Below are 17,830 nucleotides of genomic sequence, written 5' to 3'. Positions count from 1 at the left end.
CAGCCGCTAAATTGCAGTGCCGGTGTGTTTGCTCTGATACAAATCTACACTTACTGGACACTTTATTAGGTACACCTTACTAGTACCAGGTTGGACCCACTTTTGACGTCAGAACTGCCTTAATCCCCTGTGGCATAGATTCAACAAGATACAGGAAATATTCCTCAGAGATTTTGGTCCATATTGACATGATAGCCTTACGCAGTTGCTGCATATTTGTCGCCTGCACATCCATGATGCAAATCTCTATTGGATTGAGATCTGGTGACTATGTTGGCCATTTCAGTACACAGCATTGCCGCTCACTGGATATTTTCCTTTTTTCAGACCATTCTCTGTAAACCCTAGAGATGGTTGTGCGTGAAAATCCCAGTAGATCAGCAGTTTCTGAAATACTCAGACCAGCTCATCTGGCACCAACAACCATACCATGGTTAAAGTCACTTAAATGACCTTTCTTCCCCATTCTGATGCTCAGTTTGAACTGCAGCAGATCGTATTGACCATGTCTACGTGCCTAAATGCATTGAGTTGCTGCCATGTGATCAGCTGATTAGAAATTTGCATTAACGAGCAGTTGCACAAGTGTACCTAATAAAGTGGCCGATGAGTATGTGTTTAGAATTCTAAAATGCATGGAGCTGCAAGGCGTATCTGGTGTGCGACCCCCTTTAAAGTCCACATGAACCTGAAGTTGCTGAATGTTGATGTACTTTTAACTGAATAGAATGTTGAGTAGGGGACTTTTTTGCACATCATTCCCTCATAGCCAACTAACGGTAAGAGGGGAGCGGTTAAGAATATTGTGGCTGAAGCGTCAAACTGACATCAACAGAGAAGGATCGCCACTCCAAACACAGAAGCAAATGATCAGACTGTTTTATTGTTTACCTAAAGAACAACGATGTGCGCCAGCAAAATAAACATTGTAAATTTAGATTTCACACAAACTTTAAATGCTTCCCTGTAGCTCAAACAGCATGATGCTACAAAACCAACACCAAGACTGTATATTTATTTTCCGGGGAACGCAAGATCTGACAAAAACAGGTGCCTTCAGTACAATGCAAGCCGCTTTAGATAAAACCAAATACAAAATGCATAAATATAAATTAAAGACTTCAATGGTTCTTGTTATGTCTGGAACAGTGTTGTTCAAATCAATCACAATTGCCCACCAGTGTTTGATTCCCAGGGAAAGCAAGATCTGACAAAATAGGTGTCTTCAATACGATATAACTCGTTAAGATAAAACTAAATACGATACAAATTAAAGACTCTGATTTGATGATGTATATCTAAACAACACCATTCCAGACATAACAAAAAACATTAATCACACTTCACCTTCAGTGTTTGATTACCAAAGAACGCGAGATTTGACAAAATATGTGCCTTCAATGCAATATAAGTCGCTAAGATAAAACCAAATACAAAATAAATTAAAGACTTTGATTTGATGTTGTATCTCTAAACAGCACCATTCAGGACATAACAAAAACCATCAATCACAATTCACGTCCAGTATTTGATTCCCATAGGAAACAAGACCTGACAAAATAGGTGCCTTCAATGCCACTCTTTGAGATGAAAACCAAATACAATATAAATTAAAGACGTTGATTTGATGTTGTATCTCTAAACAACACCATTCCAGACATAACAAAAATTACCACTCACAGTTCACCTCCAGTGTTTGATTCCCAGGGAACGCTAGACCTGACAAAATATGTGCCTTCAATGTTATGTAAGTCGCTTTATAGAAATACTAAATACAAAATAAATTAAAGACTTTGGTTTAGGGTTGTATCTCTAAACAACACAGCACTAGACACAACAAAAAACACCACTCACAATTCACCTCTAGTGTTTGATTTCCGGTGAAAGCAAGATCTGACAAAATGGGTGCCTTCAATGCAATGTAAGTCACTTTAGATAAGACCAAATACAATATAAATGAAAGACTTTAATTTGATGTAGCATCACTAAACAACACTGTTCCAGACATAACAAAACCACTACTAACACACACCTCCAAAAACACAACAAACCCTTGTCTAGACTCTTCGTAAACGCCTGTGCTTTTCTAAAAGAGCTGCTGGTGAATCATTTACTGCTGAAAACCGGCAGCGATCGCATGTGTGTGTGTGTGGAGCGCAGGTGAAAGCTTCCTCTTCACGCTGAGAGGCTGAACTGTGACCTCAGTCTGATCAACATTCCTCAGGCACTTCACTGCAGTCTGCTGGATTTGAGCTGGAGATGGACCGATGCTGTAATTGTGCTGTTGAACTCACTCCTCAGGCCGCTGTGCTCCTCTTGTAGTGTCGGGGTGCCAGGTAAAGTGTATGGGGCTGTGGCGGGGGCCGCTCCGGGAGTCCGCACAGAGAGAGTGGGCGATCGGGATGGAGAGTCCTCGCAGCCGTTACCATTAATCTGGACATTCAGAAACAGCTTGTTCTTCTTTACACATCTAAGAGGGAATAAAGACAGTCAGGATTACTAAAGGTGGATGACTGAGTAGTGACTGACTAATATGTTGCTCAGGCTGATTATTTGGATGATAACTGACTACCTGAGGATTATTGCCCTAGTTTTGAATACCTGCTTGTGTCTTGCCTACATCTGAAGTCAACATATTTTTATATACACAGTACAGACCAAATGTTTGGACACACCTTCTCATTCAAAGAGTTTTCTTTATTTTCATGACTATGAAAGTTGTAGATTCACACTGAAGGCATCAAAACTATAAATGAACACATGTGAAATTATATACATAACAAAAAAAAGTGTGAAGCAACTGAAAATGTCATATTCTAGGTTCTTCAAAGTACTTTGCACACTCTTGGCATTCTCTTGATGAGCTTCAAGAGGTTGTCACCTGAAATGGTTTTCAGTTCACAGGTGTGCCTGTCAGGTTTTATAAGTGGGATTTCTTGCCTTAAAAACAGGGTTGGGGCCATCAGTTGTGTTGTGCAGGAGTCAGCAGGTGGATACTGTGGGAATATAAATTTATTAAATTTATATATAACTGAAAAGTTATATTCTTTGGTTTTTAGGGTGTGACAGACCTTAAAATCTCTTGGTTTCCTGAGCCCTGACTGTCTCCAATGTAATGCAAATTGTCTAACAAATGGTCAAGCCGGTCAACTGGTCGGACGAGTTCTGTCTCCAGAACATCATTTGCACACTGTTTTCATGCTAAAATGTATCGTGAATGGGTAATTATCTGGAATGGCAATTTACCCTGCCGACAACAACACTTCATTTGCATGCTTTGTTTTAGACTGTCCCCACCTACATGCATCAATGTCTGTAAAAATGTATTTAAACTGAGTGTCTGCTGTACCAGCTGAGAGTTTCTTTCGATGACGCCACAGCGACACTGAGTTCCTATTAAAGGACTCTGCTTTGAAGACACCCGAAAGTTCTCCCTGCTTTTTTGGGCTCGTCTTAGAATTTCACAACAGTTTTGGTGCCGTGACCCGGAAAAAAAACACTACACAGCTGATAGTCCTACTGAATAGATTGTTAGAATTTTTATTATGGCAAGAAAAAAGCAGCTAAGTAAAGAAAAACGAGTGGCCGAAAAATTGGGAAAATTTTAAAAGTTTCCCCAAGTGCAGTCACAAAAACCATCAAGCGCTACAAAGAAACTGGCTCACATGCGGACCGCCCCAAGAAAGGAATACCAAGAGTTATCTCTGCTGTGGAGGATGAGTTAATCCGAGTCACCAGCCTCAGAAATCACAGGTTAACAGCAGCTCAGATCAGAGACCAGGTCAATGCCACACAGAGTTCTAGCAGCAGACACATCTTTAGAACAACTGTTAAGAGGAGACTGTGTGAATCAGGCCTTCATGGTAAAATATCTGCTAGGAAACCCCTGCTAAGGACAGGCAACAAGAAAAAAACACTTGTTTGGGCTAAACAACAAAAGAAATGGGTAGTAGACCAGTGGAAATCTGTGCTTTGGTCAAATTGGTCTGATAAGCCCAAATTTGAGATCTTTGGTTCCAACCACCGTGTCTTTGTGCGATGCAAAAAAAGGTGAACGGATGGACTCTACATGCCTGGTTCCCACCGTGAAGCATGGAGGAGGTGTGATGGTGTGGGGGTGACACTGTTGGGGATTTATTCAAAATTGAAGGCATACTGAACCAGCATGGCTACCACAGCATCTTGCAGCAGCATGCCATTTCTTCCGGTTTGCATTTAACTGGACCATCATTTATTTTTCAACAGTACAATGAGCCCAAACACACCTCCAAGCTGTGTAAGGGCTATTTGACCAAGGTGACTGATGGGGTGCTGCAACAGATGACCTGGCCTCCACAGTCACCAGACCTGAACCCAATCGAGATGGTTTGGGGTGGGCTGAAATGCAAAGTGAGGGTAAAGGGCCAACAAGTGCTAAGCATCTCTGGGAACTCCTTTAAGACTTTTGGAAATCCATTTCAGGCGATGACCTCTTAAAGCTCATCAAGAGAATGCCAAGAGTGTGTAAAACAGTAATCAAAGCAAAATGTGGCTACTTTGAAGAACCTATTCCACATGTGTTAAATCATAGTTTTGATGCCTTCAGTGTGAATCTACAATTTTCATGAAAATAAAGAAAACTCTTTGAATGAGAAGCTGGGTCCAAACTTTTGGTCTGTACTGTATATATTTTTATACATTTGTTTAAAGATTTACAATGACAAAACAGTGGTATGGTCTCTCGTGTCAACTTGCCCACGATATTAGAGTACAACATCAATATGACATCATATTGACGTCCTGTGCCTGCAGGGTTAGGACAGGACCAAAACAAAATAATACATTTTCTTGCTAGATAAGAACAAAGGTGTTACACAGACTGTAGTCCATGGCTAAGGTGTAAACCATGAATTTTTTCTTTATACAAAAAATAAGGTAAGATAAGATAAGATAAGATAAGACAAGATAAGATAAGATAAGATACCATAACATAACATAACATAACATAACATAACATAACATAACATAACATAACATAACATAACATAACATAACATAACAACATTTCATGTGCTGTATGTTGGTCACTGGCTGTCTGACTCAGCCTCTTAGTAAATTGTAATATTCATTTATTTTCCTTCGGCTTAGTCTCATTTTTCATCAGGGGTCGCCACAGAGGAATGAACCGCCAACTTATCCAGCATATGTTTTACACAGCGGATGCCCTTACAGCTGCAACCCAGTACTGGGAAATATCCATACACACTGATTCACACACATACACTACGGCCAATTATTTATTCAATTCACCTATACCACATTTTGGCAAGTCATTGAACAACAGAGGTTTATTTAGAAGCCAATGGAAAAAAATAATTCTTAAAAGGGCAAGTAATATTGAAGTCAAATATAAAAGTAAAAATTGTTTGTAATCCATTCAAAGTAAAACAAGCAAGACTAAAAAAAAAAAAAAACTGGGAAATATAAAAAAAAATTATATATATATATATATATATATATATATATATATATATATATATATATATATATATATATATATATATATATATATATATATATATTTTTTTTTTTTTATATATTTCCCAGTTTTTTTTCTTTTAGTTTTGCTTGTTTTAGTTTATATATATAAACTAGCTAATAATAGTACATATAGTCAGCCAAAATGTAATTAGATATATTACATTTTATTGATCAACAATTTAAATAAATGCACTAAGCCTAATCTTTAAGACTAGAAGGTTCATGAGACACATTTTAGTCAAATCTTTGAATAAAATACTGCTGCTAAATATCTAAAACAGCTGTTAAAACGACAAACACTAACAAAAATGTCACAAAACAGCCGGCAAGACAAGAGACGTTATTCTGTGGTCACATTGTTGGCACTAGTGGTCATGATATCATCACAGATTTCTATTAGTCACAGCGCAGAAACAAGCATATCTTCATGGACTCTACAGTATTTAATGATTTACGCCTTTAAAACCTATTATTTTAAAATCACATATTAAATATTAAACCATATTAAAACACATTAAAATTCCAGTCTATGCAAAAAGTATTTATCTGTTCAATGAAAAATGGGAGAAAATATAAAAAAAGAAATAAAACGAAGTGTGTATATGTTTCTTTGAAAATCATATTTCATACATGAAGCTAAAAACAGTTTATTTAGTGTTAACTTACATTGTGATATTAAATGTATTATCTGAGTTAAATAGTATTAGCTGTTGACCCTTTTAAAGCAGCAGACACAATCTACATTCTATTAATCCTTATAGAAAAAGAAAAAGGTGACTTGACAGTCATACTATATGCTCAAATAATCAGATTGGCCTTTGTACAAAAGACTTTTCAGTTGAAATTTAGAGCTGATATTTACCTTAATAAATTGTGTTTCAAAAACAGTAGGCTTAAATACTATGAGTGCCCCTCATAGGGTTAAATATTATTTGGGTCTCCATGTGTGTAAGTAGTGCTCATTGTAGTGTTCAATACCATAAGTGCCACATGTAGGGTTAAATATATATATATATATATATATATATATATATATATATATATATATATATATATATATATATATATATATATATATATATATATATATATATAATGACCCACTATGGGTTAAATACTATTAGTGCTGTTTGTAGGGTTAATTACATTAGTGCTCTCCATGAAATTAAATACTATTAGTGCTCCTCATTGAGATAAATATCATAGGATTAAATAGCATTTTCCCCTTGAACCAATTATCTCTGTATAAACAAACTCTGACAGTTTAAGATAAGAAATCCATACATCATCATCATCATTATCAATGTAATATTTTAAAAATATTTAATATTTAAGGTTGGGAAAATCGTACTGTTAGTGCTCTATTAGTAGAATTAAGGGGGATAAATATCATAGTGACATTAATAGGACTGATATCCACTTGGGCCCTGTGTGTGTAAAGCCATAAGTGCCCTGCATAGGGTTAAATACCACCAGTGTTCCATGTAGGATTAAACACCATTAGTTCTCTCCATAGAATTTAATACTATTATTGCCCCACATGGGGATAAATATCATAGTGACCATCATAGGATTGAATTTCACTTGGGCCCCATGTGTGTAATACAATGAGTGCCCTATGTAGGCTTAAATACCATCAGTGCCCGTGGATGAAATCTAGGAGCTCCCTTATCCTCCATAAACAGCAATGGTTCTGAGATGTTTAAAAAGCAGAAAAGGAACCAAAACTATTGTCAAAACATCCCATGTGACTAATCATACAAAGCTCCGAGAACACCTTTGTGCTAAAAACTCAAATAATCTTTAGTGTCTTCTGGTCTGCAAACAGATCATAGTGCGATTTTTTAAATTTAGGGACCACTGCTGCCAATGGTGGATGAGGAATGTAAATATTATTATTGCCTCTTGTAAAATTCATTAAAATTAGTGTCCTTCATAGGGTCGAATACTGTTAGTGCCCCTCGTCAAGTCAAATACCATTAGTGTTCTTCATGGGGGTTAAACGCTATTAGTGCCGCTTGTAAAGTTCAATACCATTAGTGTCCTTCATAGGGTTAAACACTATTAGTGCCCCTTGTAAAGTTCAATACCATTAATGTCCTTCATAGGGTTAAACACTATTAGTGCCCCTTGTAAAGATCAATACCATTAATGTCCTTCATAGGGTTAAATACTATTAGTGCCCCTTGTAAATTAATAACCATTAGTGTCTTTCATAGGGTTAAACACTATCAGTGCCCCTTGTAAAGTTCAATACCATAAGTGTCCTTCATAGGGTTAAACACTATTAGTGCCCCTTGTAAAGATCAATACCATTAATGTCCTTCATAGGGTTAAATACTATTAGTGCCCCTTGTAAATTAATAACCATTAGTGTCCTTCATAGGGTTAAACACTATCAGTGCCCCTTGTGAAGTTTAATACCATTAGTGTCCTTCATAGGGTTAAATACTATTGTTGCCCCTTGTAAGGTTAAATACCATTAGTGCCTTCACAGAGGTAAATATTATTAGCACCTGTTGTGAAGTTAAATACCATTAGTGCCCTTTATAGGAAAAAATACTATTAGTGCCCCTGTAGGGTTAAATACTATTAGTGCCCCCTGTAAAGTTAAATACCATTAGTTTCCTTAATAGGGTTAAATATTATTAGTGCCCATTATAAGGTTAAAACCATTAGTGTCCTTCATGGGGTTAAATATTATAAGTACCCCTTGTAAAATTAAACACCATTACTGTCCTTAATAGGGTTAAATATTATTATTGCCCATTGTAAAATAAAACACCATTAGTTTCCTTAAAATGGTTAAATATTATTAGTGCCCATTGTATGGTTAAATACAATACGTTTCCATCATAGGGTTAAATATTATTAGTGCCCCTTGTAAAATTAAATACAATTACTGTCCTTAATAGGGTTAAATATCATTAGTGCCCATTGTAAGGTTAAATACCATTAGTATCCTTCATAGGGTTAAATACTAATAGTGCCCCTTGTAAAGTTAAATAATATTAGTCCCCTTCATAGGGTTAAATACAATTAGCACCCTCTTGTAAGGTTAAATACCATTAGTGGCTTTATAGGGTTAAATACTACTCATTGTGACCTACTTGTTTGTGGGTGTGTCTTCAATGCGGTGTCCCAGCTGACTCTCGTGACTCTTGCTGCGTGTTAGTGTGATATTGGGAAGGAGGTGCAGGACTTTACGGGAGGGAGGAGGAGGAGTGCAGGGAGGCTTGAGGCGGTGTCTCCTCCGGGAGGGCGGGGTTATGGGCGGAGTGGAGGTGTGTCCGTGGAGTCTGACTGGCCGGGAGGTGTAATACGGGCTGGGGTCTGTCAGACTCTCTGCGTAACCGTGATAGATGTGAGCCTCGCCAGGCGATAGGATGTAGCGGGGGTGTGGGCAGGTGGTGAGCGGCGTAGAGGGTGTGGTCATGGGGCGGGCAAGAGGAGAGGGGCTGTGCGGTCGCAGGGAACCTCCTAATAACGGGATCTGGTCCACTGGAGTCAAGCCACCACTGTCCCGTCTCATGGGCTCGGAGAACCAACAACCGCTGTCCTCTTTAAACTCCCCTAAAAGTAAACACATCTCAGTTGTTTTGGAAGAACTTTAGTACTCAATTCAAACTGTTTAACATAATAAATCAATGCACTCTACGGCACCTTTAAAAACTCTTGTTCTCATCCAACTTTCACACTCCCCAAACAATATACAGCATATTAAGCTGAACACACCTATTAAGTGAGTGAATGTCAAGTGAAGAGCTCTTACCTGACTCAGAGGCACTCTTTAAGCAGCTGAGGGCGGCACACAGCCTGGTACAGTCCTCTGAAGTGGATCCCAGCCGTCTCATGGTTTCCTTCACCTGAATGATGGGCATCTGCAGCAGAGCATCCAATGACAGCTTCACGTTCACCGCCTGGAGAGAGCAGGGAGTACAGAATCAGACTCCAGAGTCCTGTGTTAAATACTGTAACACTTTATTTCAATGGTCCTCTTTAGCCTTTCTGTTGATTATAGTAACAATCAAACAACCAGAGTATCAAAAGTATACTGAGTAGAGTAGACTGTTTGCTTGATATCTGCTAGCACTGTTCTAAAAGTCCCCATTCTACCGACTATAAAGCATTTTTGCAAGTACACGTCAACTTATTCTACTAACCTTAATGAAGCTGTGGTGAAAAATCTTTCAGATAGTGATTATGCATTGATTAAAAATGACATTTCTATTTTATCTTATTACCAGCAGTTTTCACCAGCAGATGGCCCTCTAGGCTGGATTCTACCAGTAGATGGTGCTCTAGGCAAATTTTTTACCAGCAAATCGTTCTCTAGGCTAGTTTTTAATCAGCAGACAGCGCTCTAGGATATTTTTTAACAGGATATGGCGATCTAGGCTAGTTTTTAACAGTAGATGTTGCTTTAGGCTAGTTTTTAAGCAACAGACAGCGTTCTAGGCTAGTTTTTAACAGCAGGTTGCGCTCTAGTCTAGTTTTTACCAGCAAATAGTTCTCTAGGCTAGTTTTTAATCCGTAGCCAGCGTTCTAGGTTAGTCAACAGCAGAAGGCGGTCTAGGCTAGTTTTAATAGTAGATGGTGCTGTATTTTGGTTTTAAACAACAGACAACTCTAGGCTAGTTTTTACCAGCAGATGGCGTTCTAGGTTTGTTTTTACCAGTAGATGGTGCTCTAGGCTAGTTTTTAACAGCAGATGGTGCTCTAGGCTTTTTTTTCAACAGCAGACAGCATTTTAAGTTAGTTTTTAACAGGAAATGGCATTCTAGGGTAGTTTTAACAGAAGAAGGCGGTCTAGGCTAGTTTTTACCAGTAGATGGTGCTCTAGGCTAGTTTTAACAGCAGATGTCACTTTATGCAAGTTTTTATCAGCTGACAATGATCTAGGCTAGTTTTTAACACCAGATGGGGCTCTGGTAGAATTTTTAACAACAGACAATGCTCTAGGCTAGTTTTTACCAGCAGATGGTGCTCTAGGCTAGTTTTTACCAGCAGATGGTGCTCTAGGCTAGTTTTTTTTACCAGCAGATGGTACTCTAGGCTAATTGTTTACCAGTAGATGGTGCTCTAGGCTAGTTTTTTAACAGCAGATGGTGCTCTAGGCTAATTGTTTACCAGTAGATGGTGCTCTAGGCTAGTTTTTACCAGCAGATGGTGCTCTAGGCTAGTTATTTACCAGCAGATGGTGGTCTAGGCTAATTGTTTACCAGTAGATGGTGCTCTAGGCTAGTTTTTTTTACCAGCAGATGGTGCTCTAGGCTAATTGTTTACCAGTAGATGGTGCTCTAGGCTAGTTTTTTTTAACAGCAGATGGTGCTCTGGGCTAATTGTTTACCAGTAGATGGTGCTCTAGGCTAGTTTTTTTACCAGCAGATGGTGCTCTGGGCTAATTGTTTACCAGTAGATGGTGCTCTAGGCTAGTTTTTTACCAGCAGATGGTGCTCTAGGCTAATTGTTTACCAGTAGATGGTGCTCTAGGCTAGTTTTTTACCAGCAGATGGTGCTCTAGGCTAATTGTTTACCAGTAGATGGTGCTCTAGGCTAGTTTTTTTTAACAGCAGATGGTGCTCTGGGCTAATTGTTTACCAGTAGATGGTGCTCTAGGCTAGTTTTTTACCAGCAGATGGTGCTCTGGGCTAATTGTTTACCAGTAGATGGTGCTCTAGGCTAGTTTTTTACCAGCAGATGGTGCTCTAGGCTAATTGTTTACCAGTAGATGGTGCTCTAGGCTAGTTTTTTACCAGCAGATGGTGCTCTAGGCTAATTGTTTACCAGTAGATGGTGCTCTAGGCTAGTTTTTTTTTACAAGCAGAAGGTGCTCTAGGCTAATTGTTTACCATTAGATGGTGCTCTAGGCTAGTTTTTTACCAGCAGATGGTGCTCTAGGCTAGTTTTATTTAACCACAGACGTTTTTAACAGGAGATGGCGTTCTAGGCTGGTTTAACAGCAGACGGCGCTCTAGACTAGTATTTACCAGCAGATGGTCCTCTAGGCTAGATTTTACCATTAGATGGTGCTCTTGATGATTTTTTTAGTTCTAGTTTCTAGGTTTGTTTTTAACAGGAGATGGCGCTCTAGTCTAGTTTTTACCAGCAAATGGTTCTCTAGGCTAGTTTATAATCAGCAGACAGCATTCTAGGTTAGTTTTTAAAAGCAGACAACGATCTAGGCTAGTTTTTAACAGCAGGTTGCGCTGTGTTGTGTGTTTTACTCAAATACATAACCATAAATCATAAATATAGAAATCTGAGTATTTTCAAGTAGGGTCTTTATTTTTTCCAGAGCTGTATGTACTGTAACTGATTTTAGATAAGGAAGAGACGAGAGTCCGGTGCAGTGTGTGAGTCTGGATGTTGTACTGCACTGTATGAGTGTTGGAGAGAGAGACACAGAGAGGCTGACTCAGCATGCTGGGTAATTAGAGTCGTGTATCTCAGGCCTGCTGGGAATGTGGCTGTGGCCAAACTGACAAAACACAGCAGAATTTCTAATTCCTCAGCTTTACTCAAGGATATTGAACTACAAAGCATAAAAACACATAAAAACATGTCCTCACTCACACTCTCAAATGACCAATATGTGTTTTTATTAGAACAATTTGTGATTTTCTAAGAGGATTCAGACCCCGATAAGAGCCAAAGTGACCAAGGGGGAAACCTGGGTCTGTATATGGAGACACCTAGCTTTGTTCTTATATTTAAGTTTTAATGCCATATCAGCATATATTGTCTATATTAATGGCAAAACCTATACTAAATATACAAAATGTAGCATGTAATCATATCGGTTTCTATTCATCATACAAAAAACATACAAATACCAACAACACTGAAAAGAGTCATATACAATCTTTTAGTTTGATTAATGACAAAATTTTTAAATACCTCCTGAAGATACCTTTTTAAACGTTTCCATTAAAATACTGCCGGAATAAAAATGTTCTATAATACCATTTAAAAATATGTTTGAAATATATATTAAAATACATATTAAAACATGTTTTATTGTCAAAAGATTCTTATATATAGGTATATATACAGTATATATATATACACAGTATCTATCTATCTATCTATATAAATATATAAATATATATATATATATAAATATATATATATATATATATATATATATATATATATATATATATATATATATATATATATATATGTGTGTGTGTGTGTGTGTGTGTGTGTGTGTGTGTGCGTGTGTGTGTGTATATATGTTTTTTCTTCCCCTTTCAATAAATATTGTTCATATATTATGAATATACTATATTTATCAAAATCAAAATATTAAAATTGAGTCTTAATTTTGTGCATGCAAACAAAGCATTTGACTTATTTAAATAAAAAACAGAAAAAATGTGCAGAATTTGCTTAACCTGTAATATGTATTTAATAATAATCTGCCAAATATTCAAGCAATTAAACATGATGATTATATACAATAAATCCTGATAAATATAATTATTAAATAATTTTTTTATTCTTAATGCAAACTATATACACTGAAAAAAATATTAATTAGATTCACTCAATTTTTTTTAAAGGTGAGTGGTTGCAAACAATTGATATGGACTGAACTTAAACAAACAAAATTAGGTTGAACATTACTACATTTACATTGTTTGTTTAAATTCAGCCCATAGCAACTGTTTGCAACCTCTCACATTTAAAAAATGAGTACATCCAATACATTTTTTTCTTTGTACATTACAATACATCATTTATAAAGTACATTTTTAAAATTAAGTTATTAATAAATAATTTGAACTCAAAATAGTAATAAAAACTTTTTTAAAACTATCTATATATCTATATATTTTTTTTATTTGTTTTAATACTTTTTCTTTATTAATATGATTTATTTTTTTGTAAATGTACAAATGACAAAAGTCTTGTCATCGATCCCAGATGTAAGAGCAACAAATAATAACTTGACATCTAGTTGGTCAATTGGAAAAGTGGCAGAAGGTAGATTTTTTCCAATGAACCATCTATTGAACTGCATCCCAATCATTACAAATACTGCAGAGGAGCTACTGGAATCTGCATAAAGTCTCACAGAAGTCAGTCAAGTTTAGTGAGGGAAAAATCATGGTTTGGAGTTACATTCAGAATGGGAGCGTGTAAGAGATCTGCACAGTGGATGGCAACATCAGAAGCCTGAGGTACAGTATCAAGACATTTGTGCTGCCCATTACATTACAATCAACAGGAGAGGGCAGAATCTTCAGCAGGATAGCGCTCCTTCTCATACTTCAGCCTCCACTTCAAAGTTCCTGAAAGCAAAGAAGGTCAAGGTGCTCCATGATTGGCCAGCCCAGTCACCAGACATGAACATTATTGAGCATGTCTGGGGTAAAATGAAGGAGGAGGCATTGAAGAATGAATCCAAAGAATCTTGATGAACTCTGGGAGTCCTGCAGGAACACTTTCTTTGCTATTCCAGATGACTTTATTAATAAGTGATTTGAGTCATTGCAGAGATGTGTGGATGCAGTCCTCCAAGCTCATGATGGAGTCATACACAATATTTATTCTTCTTTCACTGCAGCATGACTTTATATTCTATACTGGACATTATTTCTGTTCAGTGACAAGACTTTTGTTCAAGCAAAGTCAGACCTTACTGTCCTAGTAAAATAATTATAAATCAAGGCATGATCATATTTTGTTTAGGTAAAATAAGCGTAATCTAGAGGCTTTTGCCTTTCATACAAGCCACTTCTGATACCAAATGATCAACTAGAAGTCAAGTTATTATTTGTTGTTCCTAAAACTTGGATAGGCAACAAGACTTTTGTCAGGTTATGTGTGTATATATATATATATATACAAAATATTGAGAAAATCTCATTTAAACTTGTCTAAATTAAATGCTTGTCAGTGCATATTACTAATAAAAATTTGCTTTGATCAATTTAAGTAGGACATTTTCAAAAATTTATGGAACAAAAAATTTACTTAAAATTCTAATAATTTTTTTAGCATAAAAGAAAAATGTATCATTTTGACTCAGTCATAAAATGTATTTTTGGCTATTGGCAAAAACATACCCATGCAACTTAAGACTAGCTTTCTGCTCCAGGGAGACATATAATATGAATTTTGCTTACATTTCCACTCTCTAAACATACACACACACACACCTCTATAAGCGCAGGTCTGACGTTGATGATGCGTAACCAGTCCTCCAGCCGTGGGTAGCTGTTCAGCGCCGCCGGCCGCTCAGTGTCTGGCACCTTCTGCTTACACTGCAGCTGCTTACAGATGTACTTCATCAGCTTGACCTGCAGGGGGCAGAAGAGTACAGTCAACATCAGGGGGCGGAGCCTGACAGACAGAGGCCTTCACATAAATCTGCATCATCAACATCCACAGGATAACTTCAACAACAGCTGTAAGCATGATGGATATAATAAAGCACAAAGTCTGATTCTATATCGGACATTGCATGTAAAAAAACAAAAAAAAACATGAACAGTTATCAACATACTTCCCCAGTTGATTGATCATGTATTCATTCATTCATTCATTTTCTTGTCGGCTTAGTTCCTTTATTAATCCAGGGACGCCACAGCGGAATGAACCAACTTATCCAGCACATTTTTACGCAGCGGATGCCCTTTCAGCCGCAACCCATCTCTGGTAAACATCCACACACATTCTTACACACACACTCATACACTACGGACAATCTAGCCTACCCTATTCACCTGTACTGCATGTCATTGGACTGTGGGGGAAACCGGAGCACCCGGTGGAAACCCACGCAAACGCAGGGAGAACATGCAAACTCCACACAGAAATGCCAACTAAGCCGAGGATCAAACCAGCGACCCAGCAACCTTCTTGCTATAAGCCGAGAGCACTACCTACTGCACCACCGCATCGCCCCTTGATCATGCGTTATGCGTTATAATTATTGCAATGATCAGATCACTTCATGACCAACATCTAATTTTTGTAGAATAATTTATTTATAATCAAGCAAATTATGAATAAGCAAATTTTCCTCATATAATGAAAACATGAAAAAAAAACTGTAAAATGTAATGTGGCATATATTTAAGAGCTGCTGTTTTCATCAAACTCCTAAAGATCCAAATCTCAAAATTGAAAAGGGCATTCAAATTGTTTTTGCTTATACCTTAAATGGATAGTTGACCCAAAGAGCATAGATTCACCAAGAGGCGACACTCTAGTGCAATTTGGGCGGCTATTTTGAAATGAAAACTTCAATAGAACAACAGCATATTATAAGTCTGTAAAATAAACTATTAAAAGTGCTGATGATTGTGATGGTAAGTGTTGTATTGTCGTCTTTTAGGTTATATCTCAGCTTATATGTGCTTTTTAAATAAATAAATAAAAAACAAAGCAGCTGCTTGCCATCGCAACAGTAATAAGATCCAATGAACAGCCGATCGCTTTCACTCCATCTGTAGCTTCGGTCTTGCTCCGCCTCTTTGCCCTTGTTTGGTATCCCTTGGTCGGTGTGATGATGAGCGAACAAAATGGCAACGGTTGGCCACGCCTACTGGTAGCTTCCATTGGGTTCTTCAGAAACCTACAGTATGGGTGAGGTCAGAGATACTACGCCCATATCTTTTACAGGTTAAACCATGTTGTGCTGTGCCGCACTTTACTGCAGTAACATGCGACACCACTTTAGATCACTCGCGCATTCTCAGTAGCCATATCTGTAAAAACTGAACGCAATTCCCTCATATTGTCCTAAAACAAATCGTTTGTGTGGAACTCAGCATGTTTTTTTGCATTTAACAGAAGAACCTCATAAATGTTTGAAACCACTTGATGGGGTGTAAATTTTCAGTTTTGGGTGAACTATTCCTTTAATGGATGTGTGTAAATTTGTCAGTCACAAAATGCGTCAGCACTGATCGAAAGCAAGAGCCAGATTTGAGCATCAGTCGCACCTGTGAGTCTGGTAAATAGCAGCATCAGAGCACACAGTTTGAAATCTGACTGGATTGTCTCTCCCTCTCTCTCTTTTTGTGCTCCCCTTCAGCAAACAGGGCTGTCAGCTATAAATAACTGTTATTATATGGAAGGGAGCTGCAGGCCTCCTCATGGGGGCGACTGCACTGCTGGCATGGCAACGGCAAGTGCGTTCTGACATCACGGCTCCGCTAGACGCAGAGTTCAGACGGAGGCTAAGACGACAGTCCAGCTAGCTGAACGCGGCCGTCGCCGTCTGCTCTGAGCTGCATGAGCAAACCCAAAACCAGCAAATACAGAGAAACAGGATGTTTCCCTATTGTAGCACGCAAGATCTGCAAGACTAGTGCACTTATACACCCAAAAAATGAAGCCTTACTTTACTTGTTTCAAATGTTTGTGAGTTTCTTTCTGCTGTTCAACACAAAGAAAAGATATTTTGAACAATGTTGGAAACCTGTAACCATTGACTTCCAGGGTATTTGTTTTTCCTACTATGGTAGCCAATGGTTTTTTAGCATTCTTCAAAATATCTTCTTTTATGCTCAACATAAGGAAACTCCTAAAAGTTTGGAACCGCTTGAGGATGAGTAAACACTGAATATATTTTCATTTCTGGGTGAACTATAACTCTTTAAACAGACAGCCCAATTAAATATGAACATTTGCTTTTCATTTACTCGTCCTCAGGCTATGATACATGTAGGTTTTTGTTTGATAGAACGCTAAAATGATATATGTTTAGCTGAAACTGAGATCCTTGGTCATTCATGTTTTGCTCAGATATGAAGGAGGCATATACAGCACATATCTGTCACGATCACCAGCGATATAAGCATCATAAATCGCTGGGGAACGTTCAAAATTGCATAGAACTACAAATCCGCCATTAAATGGACTACAAGATCCAGTCATGCACCACTTACACACCTAGCCAAGATCCCCATGATATATATATATATATATATATATATATATATATATATATATATATATATATATATATATATATATATATATATATCATGGGGATTAATAGAGATAAATAAGGTTGAAGTCAGAATTATTAGTCCCCTGTTTATTTTTTCCACCAATTTCTGTTAAACAGAGAGATTTCTTACACACATTTCTAAACATAATAGTTTTAATAACTCATTTCTAATAACTGATTTATTTTATCTTTGCCATGATGACAGTACATAACATTTGACTAGATATTTTTCAAGACACTTCTATACAGCTTAAAGTGACATTTAAAGTCTTAACTACTAGGCAGGTTAGGGTAATTAGGCAAGTTATTGTTTAACGATGGTTTGTTCTGTAGACT

General features: G+C 37.3%; 2 protein-coding genes across 7 annotated transcripts in view; both read right to left on the bottom strand.

The window, feature by feature from the left end:
- cuedc1a (CUE domain containing 1a) overlaps positions 1 to 17,830 on the bottom strand; it is a 529,149-nt gene that overhangs the window by 429,642 nt on the left and 81,677 nt on the right. The window lies entirely within an intron of this gene.
- ksr1a (kinase suppressor of ras 1a) overlaps positions 1 to 17,830 on the bottom strand; it is an 85,833-nt gene that overhangs the window by 21,800 nt on the left and 46,203 nt on the right. For all 6 annotated transcript variants that reach the window (XM_087271195.1, XM_087271193.1, XM_087271194.1 and 3 more), the window contains exons 2-5: positions 14,691 to 14,831; positions 9,293 to 9,440; positions 8,631 to 9,093; positions 2,295 to 2,470 (exon numbers count right to left, since the gene is read on the bottom strand). In XM_087271195.1, the coding sequence (XP_087127321.1) occupies positions 2,295 to 2,470; positions 8,631 to 9,093; positions 9,293 to 9,440; positions 14,691 to 14,822 (919 nt within the window). In that variant the 5' untranslated portion in view covers positions 14,823 to 14,831. The remainder of the gene's footprint in view (positions 1 to 2,294; positions 2,471 to 8,630; positions 9,094 to 9,292; positions 9,441 to 14,690; positions 14,832 to 17,830) is intronic.

This window comes from Danio rerio, chromosome 10 (genome assembly GCF_052040795.2).
Source record: "Danio rerio strain M-AB ecotype USA chromosome 10, GRCz13ab, whole genome shotgun sequence".
Classification (NCBI taxonomy): domain Eukaryota; kingdom Metazoa; phylum Chordata; class Actinopteri; order Cypriniformes; family Danionidae; genus Danio; species Danio rerio.
The sequence above is the reverse complement of the archived record's forward strand: the minus strand, read 5'-3'. Positions and strand labels throughout refer to the sequence as shown.